We start from the raw sequence: 22,104 nt of genomic DNA, 5'->3' as shown, positions 1-22,104 counted from the left end.
CGATAAAAAAGGGGATTCTCCTTCCACCATTTAATCGTGCTTGAGGTTGATTGGGAACAACTGAATACAAAGAACGCATGGGTGCTCTACTTTTAAAAGTAAATCGTGCCCAGAGAAAATTAAAGTTACATCAATTGCGCGCGCGCGCGCGCGCACACACGAATATTTGCTGTCACTACTAAAATAAATGAAAGTTATATTCTCCTGACTGCATCACATAACATTGTCTAAGATTACGCTGCTGAACTTTATTCCCACAAATCTGGCAAAAACACCTTCGCGATCAGATTCCATACGAAACGATTCTTAGTGCTGAACAACTCATTCGCAAAGGTCAAAAAAAGAACGCGTCCGACTCAAAATTAAAAAAGAAAAAAAAGAAAAAAGAAAAAAGAGACGTATATCTATTAATAATTCAGATTTATCTAAAAAGTCCAACCAACCAAATACGGCCTAACCGAACAAACATCCCTCATGAACAACAAACCAAACATAAAACAAAACTCAAGTTCGCTTCCTCGAATCCAAAACTAAAAACAAACCCAGCTACACTGAAGCTTGAACAGCACTTCCGAGGGAGCTGCTGAAATGTTTTCATTGCCATTTTAGAAAACAAGCTCATGTGGTTTCATGCCTGCCCTAAGAGAAAACCTAGCACCTAAATATGCCTTCAAGTCTGGAACAGCTTCAATGGCTTTAATCAATTGGGCATCCACGGTCTTCTGGTCATCTTTCTTCTCCTGAGGGAGTGCCTTGGTTGCCTACATGATTTTAAGAATTATAGGATTAGCTATGTGTATATATGTCATCACCCAGAGCCTGTGATCAATAAATAGAAACAAACCTCTTTTTCTGTATCAAAAAATTCACCCTCACTCTTCTTTGTCTTCTTCTTCTTTTCCTTTGTGAAATATTTGTCATCAAATTTCTCAACATCAACCACAGAAATATCAATTTTGGTGGATGTACCAATGACATAAGCCTGATTCACACGACGCAGAGGAACTCCATTTATCTTGAAGGGCCCTGCAGCAGCATAACATTACAAGAAGCAATACCAACAAAAAAAATTGGTTGAGACAGAAATCAACTATCAGAAAAAGGAATTAGGTAAAACCTGTTAAACAGTTAGATTTAGTAGCATATTTGTTTGCTATTGTTTCTGATTTTTTGGCCTACTATACTGAAACAAAATGTCAAAAGAGTATGTTGGTTTCAGCACTATTTCATCAAATTGTGCATTGGATGAGATACTTGGGATTTTGATCAAAAGATATAAAAACAGGACGCTATAGATATAAAAACTCTCTTAAGATTAGATCGAAATTATAGGTACATCCAATAATTTCTAAAACCTACATTTACACCCTTCACGTTTTATTTAACCCTACAGTCTAATCCATGCCGTTAAATAGTCCGTTAATGTTAACTTAGATCTAGTTACCACATCATAATAAATTTTTGAAATGACCAAAATAACTTTGAACAAAGGATTAAAAAAAAGCGAGATCCCACTTCCTCCCCTTCTCCTCCCCTGCCCCAACTTCTCTTCCCCTTCCTCCTTCTCCACTGTCGCCTGTTGCCACCGCTGTTTCCACTCCCATCTCCACCCTCCCGCCCAAACCCTGCAAGCGCCGCCGGTGCCTCCTCCTATCGGTGTGATCCTTGCCCCACTGACGATTATTGCGAGCCTTCTCGCAATCTTGGCTTGCCGTTGATAAGTTTCCTCGCCCAGAGAAAATGTGGCCTACGGGTCTCTTGACATCAAGGATGGAGCTCATAGGAAGCGATTCCAAGTGTTGGGACATGAGCCCGCCATTGGGGAACTTGGGGTTCTCATCCTTGAAATAGATGTTTATGAGGAGTTCGAAACGGCTGATCTCAACCATGGGGCTAGTTGGGGTATAAGGCCACATGCAGAGCTTTCCCTCAATGGTGGTGTGCAGAAATATGTGCTTCTCGATGGGAAGGCCTAGAACTTGGTTGCTGGAAGAGAGTGCGAAGTAGAGTAGGTGAACATCACACAATATGATGGTCTTGGATATAAGCCTGCAAGGTATCTTCTCTGATGGATTGGTTAGAGCTTGAATGGGATTTCTTGAGGCCTCGCCGATGGTCACGAGGTTGGAGAGACTGAAACCACCATGAATGGAGTTATCAGAGTAGTTGGTGATGATAAGCTCATCGATGCAGTACGTGTTGATCATGGCCTTGGCCTTGTCGGAATGGATGGCATCGAACTCCTCCGTGCAGTCAGTGCCTGCATTGATGAGGATGCTGTCCGCACCACTGGGTGATCTTTGATGAAGCCGACGCAATCATAGGCATGGCCACAGACAACTATCCAAGCAGAGTCCTTGGATGAGTGTTTGTGGACTTCCAACATTGTATACCGTTTATAAGAGGTGTTCATGAATGGGGTGGAGGTGCTCTTCTTGAGGGACCGTCCACCCTCAGTGGTCTCGAGGTGCTTCTGCCGGGCCATCCACCCATTTGATTGATTCCCAGGTTGGGTTGAGTGCTCAAACATGAGGAAACTTTCGTCGCTCTCCAAAAATAATGCCTTTCGCTCCTCCTTGAGCTCGTCGAGCTGTTTTGACAGCTCTTCCTCTCCCTTCACCTCCCTTGCTAGCTGCCATTCTCGATTCCTCCATGATGGACGACAGAGGTGATCTCGACAGAGAGGAGTTGGAGCTGGTTGCCAATGAGGAAGGTGCGGCAATCGACGTATTCGGAGAGAAAACAAGACCTCAAGAAAATGAGAGACCAAATATTGTGCCAACGCTTCTTTCTCCATCCACGACTTCATCAGTTGTTCACCACGGAGATGTTTGGAGGGAATGAAGCAACAAATGTCCAAAAAAGTCTGAATCAAGCAACTGATGCCCAAAAGAATCCTCTTTGACAATTCAGCATGATCTTCCTCTAGAAAATTCAACGGAAAAGAATGTTGATTGGTTGTTTCATGGCAGTAAACATGCACATCCTTCTTGCACTCAGGGTTCAGCAAAGGGTACTAAGGTTTCTGACTATAATGATAATCAATATGGATTAGATCATAAGCATGAAAAATCCAATGCTGAGGACCTAGCATGTTGCTACGTATAGAGACTTTGTGGAAGGATTTTATAGATTTTCTACTAGAGGAATTCAGTATAGTGTCAACACAACAGCCCCCGCCGATGCAGACTTATATGAACCAGAAGAAGCAAAAGTCGACGTGCTGGTTCAGCCACATATAAAGTTAATATTGATAGCAGAAAGTCGACTTTAGTCACAACCTACAACAATGACATAGAATGCACTTCACCAGATGAAAGTGTTGAAGAACATGCAATTTTCTCCATTGCAGTTGATTCGAGAACAACTCAAGCCATTCTGGTTGCAACAAGGTTTCCTAGCATAAAGATCCCAACTCTTGAAGCTTCTAATAATGTTTACTTACCGAAAAATTCATGCAATAGTAGCAAAGCAAAACTTGAAGATGACAACAAATAGCAGACAATTAAAGCGGTAGAGATGGAACATATGATTATCAAGATAGCTGAGACACTTCTATCTATATTTTCAGAGAGTTCAACCAATCCTTTGGATCAGGTAGCTAGCAATGGACAGGTAGAAATCAAGTCCAAGGAAGGTAGTAGTCGGTCTGGCCAAGGAAATGAGAGACCTCAGGGTTATTATATTGTATTGAAAGACATCAACGAAAAATGAGAGACCTTAGTAAAATATGGTTTTGGCCAGTTCTTTAATTTTGTCAGGAGAAAGTGTTGAGATTAGAGAAATGACATTAAGAAGTGTTGCCAGGGGATAGATGGAGAAGGAAGTGTTGACGTTAGAGAAGCATCATTTAAAAGATCAAAAAAAAAAAGAAAGACCTCAAGGGCATTTTTGTCTTTTTATATTATGTAAATGGTTTGACTAACGCTGTTAATTTATGTGGGTGTAAACGTAGGTTTTATAAACTACTGGGTGTAAGTGTAATAAACGAAAACTTCAAGGTGATTTTTGTAATTTACCCTTACAAGAAGCAATTCCAGCAAAAAAAATTGGTTGAGACAGAAATCAACTATCAGAAAAAGGAATCAGGTAAAACCCATTAAACAGTTAGATTTGATACCATATTTGTTAGCCATTGTTTCTGATTTTTTGGCCTACTAGACTGAAACAAAATGTTAAAGGAGTACGTTGGTTTCAGCACTATTTCATCAAATTGTGCATTGGATGAGATACTTGGGATTTTGATCAAAACATATGAAAACAGGATGCTATAGATACAAAAACTCCCCTAAGATTAGGTTAAAATTATAGGTACACTCAATAATTTCTAAAACCTACATTTACACCCTTCACATTTTATTTAACCTTACAATCTAATCCATGCCGTTAAGTAGTCTGTTAATGTTAACTTAGATCTAGTTACCACATCATAATAAATTTTTGAAATGACCAAAATAACTTTGAACAAAGGATTAAAAAAAAGCGAGATCCCACTTCCTCCCCTTCTCCTCCCCTGCTCCAACTTCTCTTCCCCTTCCTCCACCACTGTCGCCTGTTGCCACCGCTGCCGCCGCTGTTTCGACTCCCATCTCCACCCTCCTGCCCAAACCCTGCAAGCGCCACCGACGCCTCCTCCTACCGGTGTGATCCTTGTCCCACTGGCGATCATTGCGAGCCTTCGTGCAAATCTTGGCTTGCCGTTCATCAGGAAGTTTCCTCATCCAAAGAACTCAATGTGGCCCACGGGTCCCTTGACATCAAGGATGGAGCCCATAGGAAGCGATTCCAAGTGCTGGGACATGAGCTCACTATTGGGAAACTTGGGGTTCTCACCCTTGAAGTAGATCTTGATGAGGAGTTCGAAACGGCCGACCTCAACCATGGGGCTAGTTAGGGTATAAGGCCACATGCAGAGCTTTCCCTCGATGGTGGTGCGCAGGATATGTGCTTCTTGATGGGAAGGCCTAGAACTTGGTTGCTGGAAGAGAGTGCAAAGTAGAACAGGTGAACATCACACAATCTGATGGTCTTGGATATAAGCCTGCAAGGTATCTTCTCTGATGGATTGGTTAGAGCTTCAATGGGATTTCTTGAGGCCTCGCCTATGGCCGCGAGGTTGGAAAGACTGAAACCACCATGAACGGAGTTATCAGAGTAGTTGGTGACGGTCAGCTCAACGATGCAGTAAGTGTTGATCATGCCCTTGGCCTTGTCGGAATGGATGGCATCGATCTTCTCCACGTAGAAAGTGCCTGCATTGATGAGGATGCTGTCCGCACCACCAAGGTGATCTTTGATGAAGCCGGCACAATCATAGGCATGGCCATAGACAATGATCCAAGTAGAGTCCTGGGATGAGTGTTTGTGGACTTCCAATATAGTATACCGTTTCTCAGAGGTGTTCATGCATGGGGTGGAGATGCTCTTCTTGAGGGACCGTCCACCCTCAGTGGTCTCGAGGTACTTCTGCCGGGCCATCCACCCACCTGATTGATTCCCAGGTTGGGTTGGGTGCTCAAACATGAGGAAACTTTCGTCACTCTCCAAAAATAATGCCTTTCGCTCCTTGAGCTCGTCGAGCTGCTTTGCCAGCTCTTCCTCTCCCTTCACCTCTCTTGCTAGCTGCCATTCTCGATTCCTCCATGATGGACGATGGAGGTGATCTTGACATAGAGTTGGAGCTGGTTGCCAATGAGGGAGGTGCGGCGATCAACGTAGTCGGAGAGAACAAGACCTCAAGAAAATGAGAGACCAAATATTGTGCCAACACTTCTCCATCCACGACTTCATCAGTTGTTCACCATGGAGATGTTTGGAGGGAATGAAGCAACAAATGTCCAAAAAAGTCTGAATCAAGCAACAGATGCCCAAAAGAATCCTCTTTGACAATTCAGCATGATCTTCCTCTAGAAAATTCAAGAGAAAAGAATGCTGATTGATTGTTTCATGGTAGTAAACATGCACATCCTTCTTGCACTCATGCTTCAACAAAGGGTACTAAGGTTTCTGGGTATAATGATAATCAATATGGATTAGATCATAAGCATGAAAAATCCAGTGCTGAGGACCCAGCACGTTGCTACGTACAGAGACTTTGAGGAAGGATTTTATAGATTTTCTACTAGAGGAATTCAGTATAATGTCAACACAACAGCCCCCTTCGATGCAAACTTATATGAACCAGAAGAAGCAAAAGTCGACATGCTGGTTCAACCACATATAATATTAATATTGATAGCAGAAAGTCAACTTTAGTCACAACCTGCAACAATGACATAGAATGCACTTCACTAGATAAAAGTGTTGAAGAACATGCAATTTTCTCCATTGCAGCTGATTCGGGAACAACTCAAGCCATTTTGGTTGCAACAAGGTTTTCTGGCATAAAAGTCCTAACTCTTGAAGCTTCTAATAATGTTTACTTACCGAAAAATTCATGCAATAATAGCAAAGCAAAACCTGAAGATGACAACAAGTAGCAGACAATTAAAGCAGTAGAGATGGAACATATGATTATCAAGGTAGCTGAGACACTTCTATCTATATTTTCAGAGAGTTCAACCAATCCTTTGAATCAGGTAGCTAGCAATGGACAGTTAGAAATCGAGTCCAAGGAAGGTAGTGGTCGGTCTGGCCAGGGAAATGAGAGACCTCAGGGTTATTATATTGCATTGAAAGACATCAGCGAAAAATGAGAGACCTTAGTGAAATATGGTCTTGGCCAGTTCTTTAATTTTGTCAGGAGAAAGAGTTGAGATCGGAGAAATGACATTAAGAAGTGTTGCCAAGGGATGGATGGAGAAGGAAGTGTCGACGTTAGAGAAGCATCATTTAAAAGATCAAAAAAAAAAAGAAAGACCTCAAGGGCATTTTTGTCTTTTTATATTATGTAAACGGTTTGACTAACTCTGTTAATTTATGTGGGTGCAAATGTAGGTTTTACAAATTACTAGGTGTAAGTGTAATAAACGAAACTTCTAGGGGATTTTTGCAATTTACCCTTACAAGAAGCAATACCAACAAAAAAAAAAATGGTTGAGATAGAAATCAACTATCAGAAAAAAGGAATCAGGTAAAACCTATTAAACAGTTAGATTTAATACCATATTTGTTTGCTATTGTTTCTGATTTTTTGGCCTACTATACTGAAACAAAATGTCAAAGGAGTATGTTGGTTTCAGCACTATTTCATCAAATTGTGCATTGGATGAGATACTTGGGATTTTGATCAAAACATATAAAACAGGATGCTATAGATAGCTAAAGTCATGTATTGATAGTTACTGCTGCTATCCATAATATGTATCTTTAAAGTTGCTACAAGACTGTTAATTTTATTCTCCAAAAACTGAGAATTTCAGCATATTTATTATTGATGCCTTGAAAACACAGATTATCATTGTAAGATACAGGAAAAAGAAATAACATAACAATTGTAGCAATGCCTTCAAAATTATAACAAGTACTAATTATTTCAAGAAGAATGCATTTCAACATATTTATCAACATCAAAGGGAAAAAAACAGATCACATTATAAAATATACTAAAGAGCAATGACAGAACAGTCAGCATCATTTGCTTTCCCTCCTTTAAAATTTAATATCAATGATCTATTGCAATGTGCTCCGCATCTTGTGCTTTACCCTTCATTATTCCTTTCTGTCCTTTTTCTTGTTTTACATCAATCAGATCAGGCTGAGGTATGGTCAGCTGGTGGTGATAATGTGCGAAGGAGCTACGGTACCCTGAGTCAGGCAGGTTGATTCAATTCACATGGTTGAACCATTAGCAGGGTCAGGTCCACAACCTGTATCAGAAGAGACGGACATGAACAATCTTGATTCAACCCACCTTATTGCGAACCTCCTTCCAAAATTTTATTTAAAACACTACACAGGTCCACCTGCACAAGTCCAGCTCTCTTCCTCATTCTCTTCCATTGTCTTGCATGCACCACCATTTTCCACACTCCAGATTCATGACATGTTGAAATCATGCATGCAAAAACTTTTGACATGGTTATACCCCACAGCTACCTAGATATGTCTCTTAAAGGCTAGACAAAGTTTCCAAGGAAACAAAAAAAGTATACTTTTTTCAGTAAAGGTAAAGCAGCTGTACTTACAGCAACTTTCATTTCATGCCCCAAAACCTGCTTTTGATTGTAATGATCAAGGTAGAATATCAACTTTTTTAAGGTAGAAGGGGAAGGGCCTTATGGATGATGATGGATCAAAGCAGTCATACTGCAGTTTACTGTAGATCAAATTAACAATATCTGACCCAGCCACCAAAATAGTTCAGGCTAGGTCACAGGTGCAATACACTGCTTACAACTATTAGCCGATGGAATGGATGCACCAGCACCATCTTAAAACAAATACAACATGATGTAAAGATGATAACCCTAAAGGATGGAATTGGGGTCAAAATTCGCATGCTTGTATAGTCACCATGGCTTAATGTTACATTAATCACTCACATAAACTAAAGCTATAAAATGTAGAAGAGAATATATGATATATTTGTTTAATAGTAAAGACTAAAATAGTGACCACTGTAAATTAATTTAATGGACAATTTAGTATTTTTGTTAACTGGTTATTTACTATTTGGGTATTTAGATGTTTTTGAATAGTGTGCTATGTTATATATCTATATTTGACATAAAGTTCAGAGGTGAATGATGAAAGTAAAAGATGGCCTCAGCAGCCTGCCTTCGCTCCTGGAGACTCATCTGAGCAGGTCTAGGGTTGGATTTACTGACTGCACCAACATACCAGATAGTGCGATTATTTTTAGAAGGGATCCTGACAAAAATATTCCGAATGTGGAATCAGAAAATTCTCAGGACACCCTGACCCCAGCACTCCCACACCCAAAAAAAAACATAAATAATAATTAATAATAACAATAATAATAATAGTAATAATAATAACAATAATTTAACATTGCTTTTCATAAATTGACTCATTCGGTACCCAACCAACCAAACCAAACCAATGAACAAGTTTACCACCTACATCCATAACTCATCAACAAGTCCATTCCTTTATAGTAATTATATTTAATAAAACCAGAATAAATCCTTTTAAGAAGAACCAAATCATAGGATAAGGGAAAAACAACCTCAAATAATGGAAAACATTTTAGTACTATGTCCTAAAAATATGTTGCATCACCATCTAAAGGGAGATGCTATGGTGCTCTTTTAAATTCCGTAAAAGTACCAAATTTTGTTAAAGCATCATCACTCCTTCCAAGATCAAAGGCCAACGTATAAGCAACAGAACCTGGGTGCTACACAGTCATCCATACATGTCTGTTGTTTTTTTCTCGTGATATTGGTGAACTATCAAGGTTATTTCTGTTCATTTTATATCCTTACTATTCCTTCGTCTCCTATTGTGGAGGCCACCAATGAGCCATGCCCCTCTGCTCCATGCTTAAACCACGCCAGCTACCATCCACTGATAAGGTCCTTCACCTTGTCATTACTGCTGCTGGCAAGGCCCTCTATAGCCCCACTCCAGGCAATTTTCTCCACCACCTCCAGCAATCCACATCCAACCTCAAATCTGTTGTAGTAGCTGCTCTCAGCCATCATATTCCACTTCCACAAGTGCCTAATGGTACCATTCCACCAGCTCTGGCTTCGATCCCCCACCACCATGCCAAAAACAGCTTCAAGGCTCCAATCCACCACCCCTTTCCCATCTTCCCCCTGTCCGCCCACTTCAGCACCAATACATGGGTTTCGACAGTCCACCTCGGCTCGATCCACCCTGCAGCTGCCCTCACCATTCCAATGACATGGATGAAACCATATAATATGGAAAAATACATTTTTACCCCCTCAAATGGATGGCTGGGATTGACAGGTACCAACTCAAAAAAGAAAACATATTGGAAGTGTACTATAGCACCCTACCCCGTCTAAATGATGTGAATTGCTCAGCAGCCACCCCAAATACTTACCATCCCAACTAATAGGATAAATAGAACAATATATGTTCATTTACCACTCTAAATTCACTCGACTGCAAATAATTACTAAGTAGAGCAGGAAAGCAACCCCATGTTACCCAATTCATAAACAAAAGGAATCAACATGAATTTACAGACGAAATTCAATTCATGCAATCGATGCTGCATGATAATTTGCATGCACCTCAAGATAAAATACCAAAGTACTTCTAAACAGCTCAAACATATCCAACACATCAGCAACAAACAATATCTCCTTTCTAAGGGATAAAAACAAATCCTTAACAAATCAGGTAAAAAAAAACATGGCATTAAGAAATGCAATACAACAGACCCAAGCTAAACCGAGCTACAAACACTCACCAGTAACAAGGAGCAATCCTGAAGGCAGCTGCTTCAAGAAGACAACTCGCTTCCCCATAAACCTCCCCGCGAGAAGAATCAACACCGTCCCGGGCGTAATGCTCGGCCTGGTCCCCAAAATCCAAATAAAACAACCGTTAATTATCAAACTAGAACAAAGAGAGAGATCAGAGGGGAAAGAGAGAGAGAGGGCGCTATGGGCGTACCTGAGCTTGGTGGGCTTGTGCTTGCGGTGATTCGGAATGGGGGTCTTGACGTCGTCGGCGGGGTAGAACTTTGGGGGCTTCTCGGCGGGCTTGGGCGGCGCCGCCTTGGGCTCGTGGCGGGGGAATACGCCGCCGTGCTTGGCCTTGATCGCCCAGATCCCGCGCTTGTGGTACATTTTCGACCGCGAGTATTTCCGGATCCCCCGGATCAACTCCGGGTTCCTGCTCGTCAAGCTAGCCTTCTTCGCCGCCATCTCTCTCTTTGACAACACCACAGGGAGCACGGAGAGGAAGAAATGGAGAGGAGGAGGAGGAGGAGGCGGGGCAAGGATTTATCTGGGACGGAGAAAAGAACCCGCTGCAAACCCTAATCGGTTGACGGAGGTTTTATGCGCTATCATCCGTTGGACGTGGAGATTCGCGTTCCAACTGGAGCTGTCTCATTGGGCTTGGCCCACAGGGCCAGTCCGGCTCAACCTTGTTAATGAGGTGGGCTAGGCTGCCATGTTGGTAGCCCAAATAACAATCGGACTTTTTGGTCCATCCCACATCAGTCCAAGAGTTGAGATGGGTTGGGCCGGACTAGTCTGACTGGACCAAAAAAATAAAAAAAAATTATATTTATTTTTTACACTATTCAACTATTCGCCATCACCGCCGCCGTTGGATAATCGTTGGTTCAAGATGCCGCATGTGGAGCCCTACGACGGCTCCACCGACCCAATCGACCATCTGGAGAGCTATAAAGCTCTCATGACGATTCAAGGGGCAACTGACGCCCTCTTTTGCATCGGCTTCCCCGTCACGCTATGCAAAGCTGTCAGGACCTGGTACTCCGATCTTCGATCGGAAAGTATCCACTCCTTCGGGCAGCTCGAGCACTCTTTCGTGGCTCACTTCAGCACCAGCCGGAAGCCGCCGTGAACGTCGGACAGCCTTTTCGTCCTCAAACAGGGAGAAAACGAGATGCTCCGACACTTCGTGACGCGATTCAACGCGGCCACGCTTGAGGTCCGGGACCTCAACAAAGACATGGCTATCTCGGCCATGAAACGGGGGCTGAGGGCATCCCGGTTCACATACTCCCTGGACAAGACCCTCCCCCGGACGTATGCCGAATTATTGAAGCGCGCGTACAAGTACATGCGCACGGACGAAGGAGCCTCCGACCGGCGCTTGACCGAGTTCAAGGGTCCGAAGGAAAAGCGAAGAAAGGGTCGGGACCCCGTCGAACCTAGCAGGCCCCCGACCGACGGTCGGGTCTCACCCCCGCGACGAAACCAGAAGTCGCCCCAACGGCAGACTCCAAGGCCGACACGCCCCAGGTATGACTCCTACACTCCTCTCTCTGCTCCCCGTGCGCAGATTTTGATGGAGATCGAGGGGGAAGAGTACCTGCGACGGCCTCCGCCTCTGAAGGCAAAAGGCCTCAACCGACGGAAGTACTGCCGATTCCACCAGGGCCACGGCCATAATATCGAGCAATGCATCCAACTTAAGGATGAGATCAAAGCTCTCATCCACCGAGGGTATCTCGATAAATTTTGAAGGAACCTGCCGACTCAACCAATCGCCGATCGACGACCCCAGCCGACTGAAGAAGCGACGACTAATCAGCCAACGGTCGAGGTCATCAATATGATTTTCAAGCGACTGGGCTCGAAGACGTCTGCTGGAGGGGAGCCGACGAAGAGGCTGCGTCCGAATGACGTAATTACCTTTTCGGAAGAAGATGTTCGGGGCATCCAAACTCTCCACGACAATGCTGTTGTTGTTTCGGCAACAATAGCGAACTATGATGTAAAATTTTTTTTTGTGGATAATGGAAGTTCAACGAACGTTTTGTTTTACTCGACCTTCTTCCAGATGCGACTATCAACTGACCGACTCAAGAGGGTCCCTATGCCCTTGATAGGCTTCGCCGGGGATACCGTCGCGATGGAAGGAGAAGTTACTCTGCCCGTGACGGTCGGCACCGAACCACGATAAAGCACGGTCCACTTGACTTTTGCGGTCATCCAAGTGCCTTCGACCTACAACGCCATACTTGGAAGACCCGGACTAAACGCCCTCAAGGTGGTTGTCTCGACGTACCATCTTCTGGTTCGGTTTCCAACCAAAAATGGAGTCGGGGAGATGCGCGGAGACCAATAGCTCGCTCGTCGATGTTTCCAGATCTCCACTCAAAGTGGCGAGTTGAAGGGCTCCCTGACGATCGACAAACTAGACCAACGGGAGGAGGAAGAGCGGGGCTCACCGGCCGAACAGCTCATTCCAATCTCGATAGCAGAGAGCCCCGACCGAAAGGTATGGGTCGGGTCTCAACTACCCGACCCAGAACGACAATGGTTGGTGGAGCTGCTGAAGGCCAACACCGACATATTTGCTTGGTCGGCAGCGGATATGCCGGGCATCCCCCCGGAAATGATAACGCACCGATTCAACATCGACCCGACGATGAGGCCGGTGAGGCAGAAGAAAAGGTCTTTTGCTCCTGAAAGACAGAAGGCCATCGACGAAGAAGTGGACAATCAGAGAAACTACATATCCCGATTGGCTCGTCAATGTTGTCATGGTAAAGAAAGCCAATAGAAAGTGGAGGATTTGTATCGACTATACCGACTTGAATCGGACCTGTCCGAAGGACAGCTTTCCACTTCCAAAGATCGACCAGCTTCATGGACGCCGTCGTCGGGTACAATCAGATCCGGATGGCGCCCGAAGATGAGGAGCACACTGCCTTCATGACCCCCAAGGGCCTCTACTGCTACCGAGTAATGCCCTTCGGGTTGAAGAATGCCGACGCCACCTACCAACGACTTGTCAACAAGGTCTTTAAAGATCAGATCAGGCGCAACATGGAAGTATATGTCGACGACATGCTGGTGAAAAGTGTGCAGATTTTGGATCATGTCCGGGATCTCGAAGAAACCTTCCGCACTCTACGACGACACCGGATGAAGCTGAACCCGACTAAGTGCACCTTCAGAGTAACCTCGGAAAAGTTCCTCGGGTTCCTCATCTCGCAATGGAGAATCGAGGCCAACCCTGAGAAAATCAAGGCCATCATCGACGTGCGCCACCCGAACATCAAGAAGGAAGTCCAGCAGTTGAATGAAAAAATCGTCGCTCTCAGCCGGTTCATCTCTCGATCGGCTGAAAGGTGCCTCCCGTTCTTCAAAACTCTGAGGCAGGCGAAGGGCTTCTCTTGGTCGGATGAGTACCAACGGGCCTTCGAGGATCTGAAGAGGTACTTGGCTTCCCCGCCGTTGCTTGTGAAGCCGGAGGTCGGGGAGACATTGTATCTCTATTTGGCCACCTCCGTCGAGGCGGTCAGTTCGGTGCTCGTCAGAGAAAATGAGAGTCGGACCCATCAACCTATCTACTATACCAGCAAAGTACTCCGCGACGCTGAGGCTCGATATTCCGAGACAGAAAAGATGATTTTCGCCCTGACCGTCTCCGCACAGCGACTCCGCCCATACTTCCAGGCGCATGCCATTGTGGTTCTCACCAACCAGCCCCTGAGGGCAATATTGCGCCGACCCGACACGTCGGGACGACTGGCAAAGTGGGCGATGAAGCTCACCGAGGGACATACAGTACCGACCGCGACCTGCCTTAAAGGCTCAGGTCCTGGCCGACTTCATCACAGAATGTCCGACGGCCGATCGAGGGTCGAAAGACGTGGACCCCGAGCGAGATGCGGCCTCCAAGCCTGACCCGATCTCTACCTGGGTACTGCACTTCGACGGAGCCTCAAACGCTCAAGGGAGCGGGACTGGGTTCCTGCTTACCAACTCGAATGGGGTAGTCACCGAGTACGCCCTCCGATTCGACTTCAAAGCCTCCAATAACCAAGCCGAGTATGAAGCGCTCCTCGCCGGTTTGAGGATGGCAAAGGAACTCGGGATCGACAGTCTCAGGACATTCTCCGATTTTCAGCTGATCGTGGGGCAGGTCAAAGGCGAATTCGAGGCGCAAGATCCAGCTATGGCAAAATATCTTCAAAAAGTGAAGGATCTCATGGCGCACCTCAGATATTTTGAAATCTCCCATATCCCTAGATCGGAGAACGCCCGGGCCGACGTACTCTCCAGACTGGCGACCTCGGCTTTCGACTCTTTGGGTCGGACGTTCATGGAGAACCTCGAGCAGCCGAGTATCGACAAGGTCGAGGAGGTGCTACAACTGACGGCCGAACCAAGCTAGATGGATCCGATTGTTCGATACCTAACCGACGGGATCAGCCCTGAAGATCCTGCGGAGGCCAGGCGGCTCCGATGGTCGACCTTCCAATATGTGATCATGGATGACCGACTCTACAAAAAGTCATTCTCCCTTCCCTTGCTCAGATGCTTGGGATCGACCGACGCAGATTACGCACTCAGAGAAGTGCACAAAGAAATCTGCGGGAGTCACTTGGGGGGCAAATCCTTAGCCTACAAGGTCCTGCGGCAGGGATACTACTGGCCCACCATGAGGAAGGACGCGGCTGAGTTGGTCCAAAAGTGCGAACCATGCCAGAAGTACGCCAACGTATAACACCGACCAGCCGGCCAAATCACTCCTATCGTCGCCCCATGGCCCTTTACTCAGTGGGGGGTCGACATTCTCGGTCCCTTCCCTCCGGCCTCGGGCTAAAGAAAGTTCATAGTCGTTGCTATCGACTACTTCATCAAGTAGGTGGAGGTCGAACCCCTGGCGCAGATTATCGAGCGCAAGATGGAGGACTTCGTTCAGAAGTCCATCATCTTTAGGTTCAGATTGCCGCATACCATTATCACCGACAATGGACGATAATTCGACAACCAGGACTTCAGAGACTTCTGCGCGAGGTTTCACATCACGCACTGATTGACTTCAATCGGGCACCCACAGTCCAATGGCGAAGTCGAGGTGACCAACCGGACCATACTACACGGGTTTAAAACTCGACTGAATGAAGCCAAGGGCCTCTGGGTCGACGAGTTGAACTCCGTCCTGTGGGCTTACCGAACGACCCCCCGCGTTCTGACCGGGGAGTCGCCTTTCAGTTTGGCCTATGGGATGGAGGCGATGATACCGCTCAAGATTGGGCTGCCATCAATCAGGATCGAGCAGTATCAAGAGCCGAACAACTCTGATCGTCGGAGAGCCGACCTAGACCTCCTCCCCGAACTATGGAACGAGGCACAACTTCACATGGCTTCATACCGACAGAGGGTAGCCCGATACTACAACGCCAAGGTCAGGCCAAAGCTCTTCAGGCCTGGGGACTTAGTCCTAAGAAAGGCAGAAGTCTCGAAGCCCCTAGACCAAGGGAAGCTAGCTCCGAACTGGGAAGGACCCTACATGATAGTGGACACCTACGGGCCAAGGGCTTACCGACTGAAAACTCTGGAAGGGAAACCCATTCTCCAGACCTGAAATGCTGACAACCTGAAGTTGTATCACCAATGAACTTTGTACCTGTTCATTCGGAATACAAATCCGATTTCAAATTTCGGAGTCTTAACTCTTCGACTGATGATCGGCGCTCGCCAAGAAGGACGAATCCCGATGCCCCAACTCGGACTTAATGTCTGCATGGGACTGTCGGCTCGATCGTCGACGGTGTATCGGACGCTCACAAGGGCCGAACCGCCCACTGCAACGGGAGTTAACACTCCTTCTACGGTTGAACTTTCGAGCCAAATGATCGGCTAACTTGCCGACTGAGCCCCGACCAAAGAAAGGCTTAACGCCTGCGCGACCGCCGTCGCGACTCACCGACCGAGCTACGACCGGTCGAAGGATATTCGGCTTACCACCGTCTATCATACGAAGCGACCACTGTCGCGTTCATGACTCACCGACCGAGCTATAGCCGGCCGGGAGATATTCGGCTTACCACCGTATATCATGCGGCGCAGTGTAAGTACCCGATACAAGGGTATCGGGATCTGACTTATCATCGTTTCTCCGACTAAATGCATCAGACGACATCTGACTGAATGCGTTGAAAGAGACCCGACTGCCAGGTCTTATCCGACGATCGATCGGCTTTCGACGCAACGAACACGCCCGACTCACAGCCGGGTGAAGGACGCCCGACTCACAGCCGGGCGAAGGATGCCCGACTTAGGCCCTTGACCATCGAAAGGCCGATCCAAGGTCGGAACTTGTTCTACCTTCGTGGCGGCAAGAATTACCGAACGTCCTAACTGATCTATATGGGTTAGCGACTTACGTGTTCAAATGCATTCCACAACACATGAAAAAAGAAAGACATGCAGGAGGAAAAAAGTTCAAGTCCAAAAAACTTTGACTTTGATTTCATTGAAGATCAGGTCAAGTATGACAAGCGAAAGTACAGGAAAAACAAAAACAAAAGACCGACTAGTCCTCAGAGTCAGCCTCCTCCACTGGATAACGACAGGGGACGGTCGGCGAACCCTCTCTGGTTTCAGCAGTCGGGGTCGCCTGATCTTCAGTAGCTCGCTCTGCGTCTTCTTCGGCTTTCGCCCTGGTGGTGAGGCCTTCCGATGCTGGGTCGGCCGTCTCCTCCGCAGCTGGGGCCTCCGACTCTGGCAGAACAATGCTGCTGAGATCAAGCTCCAGGTACAGACTTCGAATGGCTTCCCGAGCATCCTCGTACTCGACCCGGTATGAAAGGAAGCCGCTCTCCAGGAGCTCTTCTCGGTACTCCTCCGAGTCACGGAAGTCTTCGACGGCCCGACTCATGGCCTCCTTCGCCGACTCCGCTTCTGCCCTCGCGATGTCTGCATCGGCCTGGGCAACGGATAGACCTTCCTCGGCCTTAGTGAGATTTTCGAGGCTTACTCGGAGCTGCTCGCGATCGGCCTCCAGCTCCTTGGCGAAGCTGTCCCGCTCGTGCCGAAGCCGATGGACGGTCTGGGACTTCTTCTTCACATCATCCCGGGTCGACTGCAGCTCCGACTCCGATGTCGCCAAGGCGCCCTTGAGTCGGGAGACCTCCTCCGTGAGTCGGGAGACCTCCCCCTCAAGTCGGCCCTCCCGTTCGACCGACTGTTGCAGCTGGTCGACCAGGACGACCTTGTCGGCTTCAACGGCCGCGACCTTGTCTCTCCAAGCCGCGCGCATGTCGCCGAACTTTCAATATCCAGCCTCTAGCTCGGATATGTTGTAGACCAGCTGCACAAAACAAAGCTGACCGTTAAAGAACCGAGCTTATGGAAACTACGTTGAAAACGAAGGAGAGAGAAACTTACCCGGATCATCATCGGGTAGAACGAAGACAGCATGTCGGAGACACGCTGGTTCTTCATCGCCTCGATGTCGGTGGGAAGGAGGAGCGCCTGGCACAGCCTCCTGGCCAAGTCATGGTTGGCCAAGCCCGATGCACCTTCGGGGAGTGGGAAGTCGGTCGATCCTCCACCGTCGGCCGACCGTCCTTCATCGCCCGACGCCATAGGGGCCTTCCCTCGGCCGGACGCCCAGGCCCTGACGTCGGAGATGGACGGCAAACTTGAGCCCGACCGAGTCTCGACCGACGGTGCGGCGGCAGCGGGCATGGGTCGCTCGGGCTCGTGCGCCTCCTCTCGATCCTCCTCTGCCGGCTGAGCAGTCGGTGTGCCATCGACCGACTCATCGGCCGCCCTCCTTTCGGGCGAGGCTGCGCCCTCGCCCGACGGTCCCTCGGACGGGACTTCGACGAGCACTGTCGGTGCCGACAGTGCGATGACTGGCTCCGCCCCCGACCCAGTCAGTTCGCTCGGCGGGGCTACGTGGGGCCTCTTGGGAGGCTGCGACGGCCCGGCCCCTTGCGCCGGCCTTTTCCGAACGGCGTACTGGCGTACATCGGCTGCCGTCAGTCTCGACCTCGGCGGCATATCTGCAAACGACGACAGACGATCAGCACCATAAAGAAAAGACGAAAAGAAAAAGGAAAGAAAAATAAAAAATCGACCTAAGCGAGGGACCGGACTGAGGCCGGCGTCGTATAGGGCCTGCTCAGTGATGAGCTCCCTCTGCTTCGGCACCGAGAGGTCTTTCAGCCGGTAGAAGTCTTCCCGATCTTCGGCTTCCACCCGACTGTTCTCGTTCGGTTCGGTTCGGGGATTCTCCCAACGGGCAGGGAACCCCCAAGGAGTGGAAGAAGACGCAAAAAAGAACTGGTTCTTCCATCCGTGAATAGACGACGGAAGATCAGTAATGAAAGAAAGCCCCTTCCGAGGATTGAAGTACCACCACCCTCGAGCTTTAGGGTGGGGTCGGAGGACAAAGAAGGCTCGAAAGAGGGAGATCCGAGGGTCAGTCGGCAAAAGCCGACATAAAAGAGCAAAACTGACTATTAGCCGAACTGAGTTCGATGCGAATTACGCCGGGCACAGCCCGTAATAGTCAAGCACGTTTCGGACGAACTCCGGGACCGGAAAGCGAAGGCCGGCCCGAAGGTCCTCAACGTAGAAGGCCATCTGGCCCTCGGACGGGCTATTAACCCGACCGTCGGCACCAGGGGCGAACAGCCGAAACTGCCCCGGGATGCAATATTGCTCCCGGAGCCGATCGACGTTCGGCACCGAAAGTGAAGAGACCTCCACCTCCGGGGTCGACCGAGGGTCGTCAGTCGGCTCTCCCGACCGACCTCTTCGTGGGGATGTTCTAGCCATGGAGTAAGACAAAAGACAGAGAAAAAAAAAAGGAGCAGACTGCGAGGAGGCCAAGGAGAAGACGGTGAAAATGGTGATGGCCCTTAGAAGGAGAAGAGAGAACTCCCAAGAAGAAAGAAAGTGGAGTACCTGGAATAGGGGACTACGCGAGCAGAGTCTCGACAGCAAAGTGAGGGGGGTAAAAACCTGAATATGGACGACCCCGTATATATAGTAACCCCCGACGGTCGAGATGAAGGCACGACCAACGAGGAACTCCTGGATCGCGCCACATGGCATCGTCTGGGCCATCCGACGGTTCGACGCACCCATCCTCAGATCAGGCCACGTCACCTCCATCCGCTCCAACGGACCCGTCTCAATGGCCACACGCCACGTGGCACAGAGGCCGTGACATTTTGCATCCCCGAAGGGGCGGCGGGAATGACGGTTCTCCTTCCCGATGGGACGAGACGTCTGGCACCGACGGGACGGGACGTCTGACACCGACCGAACGTCTGACACCGACAGGATGCCTGACACCGACAGGACGTCTAACACCAGTGGATTTCTCGGCATTCATGAGGTGCCTGTCATCATGTCCCCCCACAGTACGGTCGTCACATCAGCCCACGGGACAGTCGGAACTTGACACGCTGGTAATCCACTCCTTTTCGCCCGACGCCGCTGCCCGAACAAAGACATTGGTCAGCGCGCCGTCCGACTCAGGAGTGGAGGGGGGCAACTGTTGGAGAATACCGACCGACCCCACTCATGCCGACTCATCGTCGGGCCGACCGACCGACGGCTACCGACCGACCGATGGCTACCGACCGACCGACGGCTATCGATCGACCGAGGATACGTCGGTCGGGCGGACCTTTTTCGCTCTCCCAACCGACTGCACTATGGAGTCCGATGTCCGACTCCTGCGACGTGCCCGACTGACTGTCGGAGGGGCCCAAATTTTCACCCGACGCCCCTCAGCTGGCCGCCGACCTAGGGTCGGTCGGCTCCTCCAATCGCCGTAGTACTGCCAGAGACTGTCAGTCCTGACAACAGCATGCGGCACTGCCGCCTAAGGGCATTATCCCGCCTAGGGCATTGTTAACCCTAGTAATTTGACAGTCCCACGGTGATTTGACACATTTACGGCGACTCTGACAGTCTACAGTAAATTGACAATTCTTCAATTGTCCGCGCCATTAATGACGGCGCCATACCACGCTCCACTATATATATCGGGGAAGGCAACAGTGCTAGGGGCCTTTTCGAAAACTCTCAGGCTTGCTCCCTCTCCCTCTCTTTCCCTCTCTCGTTGAGCTCCTTATTTTCTTTTCACTATTGTCCAGTCTCCTCTCTGACTTGACCATCGAAGGATCCCCGCCGAAGCCCCCTCCGATCAGTGTGGACTTTTTTTTACAGGTGCTCGTTCCCGACGACCAGGCGATGAGGGGATTGACCGTAACAAACTCTAACAACATAGGCAGGCGAACTTCATTCCTTCCACATATCTGCAAACTCGTCAGGCTCCAGAGGATTTGACATTTCATGCATCTTCCTCCTTGTCTTGGCCTTGACTTTCTTTGCATACTTCCTAGCTTTTTTCCTCTTCTCAAGCGCCCGAACCTGATGCAAGTTAAAAGAGTGTGAAAAACCAAACTTCAAAGATCAACAATATTGAGACACCAACAAAGTCCCCAGAACGTAATAATATACAAAAATGGGTAAAGCAACAGGACTATAGTCATTCTGGTACGTCCTACCTTCACAATTATCGCCACCACTTCTTATGAGTATATAAAATCATAATCAACATACATCATACAATATAATTGAATGTAATCTGTACCAAGACGCATTCTCCTATTTCTTGGCACACAACTGTTGCCTACATGTATAGGTAACTTAGGCAGAGGTTGAAAATGATATCTTTAAGACTTCATGAAGTTAAGATCAACAAATTTCTAGAAACGCTGGTATCTGCTGGAGTTGCAAAGGATGATTTTCATAATAACTTAATGTTTAATCGCAAAAAAGGCTTGGATAGAGGAACATGTCTGTTGGTGCAGAATTTCGCCGATGCCGGAGAAGCTGGAGTCGAGGGGATCGTGGCCACCATCGGGACCTGCAAGAGAAGTCTAAACCGGAGTTGGGGGTACTCTGGCAAGACCCTCCGACGCTCAAATCAGTACTCTGCCTCAACAGAAATGGAGCACTCGAATGAGATTTTAGCAGAATTTCGAGATAGAGTTTAGAGCTTAGAGAAGAACGTATGTGGGGGTCACTTTTATAGACGGAAGAGTGTAACTGATTGATAGCGATATCTGTAACTGCCTGGTAGTGGGCCGTTCGGGGCCACACGGAGTTTGTTACGGAGAGTAGTGGCGTCAGTGGGCCATTCAGGGCCACATGAAGTTTGTTATGGAGAGTGGAGTGGTGTCCATTGTCGCGACTTGCCAGAGAGTGGTGGGGCCATGTGAAATCTGTTACAGAGAGTGGAGTGGTGTCCGTTGTCGCGACTTGCCAGAGAGTTCGGGCTGGACGGTTGAAGCTCGGCTGGGATGTCTGGTGGAGCGGAATGGCTCTCTGTCTCAGCAATCTAAGAAAAATTCGAATGTTTCCGAGGTTGCTGACGAGTCCACAGTTGTGGGGTGCCTTAGGCACTGATGCTGCAGGCGGAAATCATTTGCTGTAGAAGCTCAGACGAAAATTTTCTGTTGGAGAAGTCCGGTAGGAGTCCGATTGCTAGAGAAGTCCGTCTGGAATTTACCTGATGTAGAAGCTTGTCTGAAGATTGTCCGTCGGAGAGGTCCGATTTCATGAGGAATCCGACAGAGGGTCGACCGACAGCGGAGTTCGGATGGCACTGTGGAGGTTCGTCTGTTGGAGGAGTCTTGAGGACACTGTAGAAGGTCGAACGTTGGAGGAGTCTGAGATTCAATTCTGCTGT

At 48.0% G+C, this 22,104-nt stretch overlaps 1 protein-coding gene and 2 pseudogenes across 1 annotated transcript; all 3 read right to left on the bottom strand.

Moving 5' to 3' along the window:
- Positions 1-403: 403 nt before the first annotated feature.
- Positions 404-10,934, bottom strand: LOC105050221 (large ribosomal subunit protein eL6). The gene is made up of 4 exons (XM_010930153.4): positions 10,558-10,934; positions 10,352-10,458; positions 845-1,026; positions 404-761 (listed from the first exon to the last, which is right to left on the bottom strand). The coding sequence occupies exons 1-4, from the start codon at positions 10,809-10,811 to the stop codon at positions 606-608; spliced, it is 699 nt and encodes a 232-aa protein (XP_010928455.2). The 5' UTR covers positions 10,812-10,934; the 3' UTR covers positions 404-605.
- On the bottom strand, positions 1,045-2,809 carry LOC140859610 (nitrate reductase [NADH]-like; annotated as a pseudogene).
- Positions 4,367-5,523, bottom strand: LOC140859611 (nitrate reductase [NADH] 1-like; annotated as a pseudogene).
- Positions 10,935-22,104: the final 11,170 nt, after the last annotated feature.

This window comes from Elaeis guineensis, chromosome 8 (assembly GCF_000442705.2).
Source record: "Elaeis guineensis isolate ETL-2024a chromosome 8, EG11, whole genome shotgun sequence".
Classification (NCBI taxonomy): domain Eukaryota; kingdom Viridiplantae; phylum Streptophyta; class Magnoliopsida; order Arecales; family Arecaceae; genus Elaeis; species Elaeis guineensis.
This window is presented reverse-complemented; position numbering and strand designations above follow the sequence as displayed.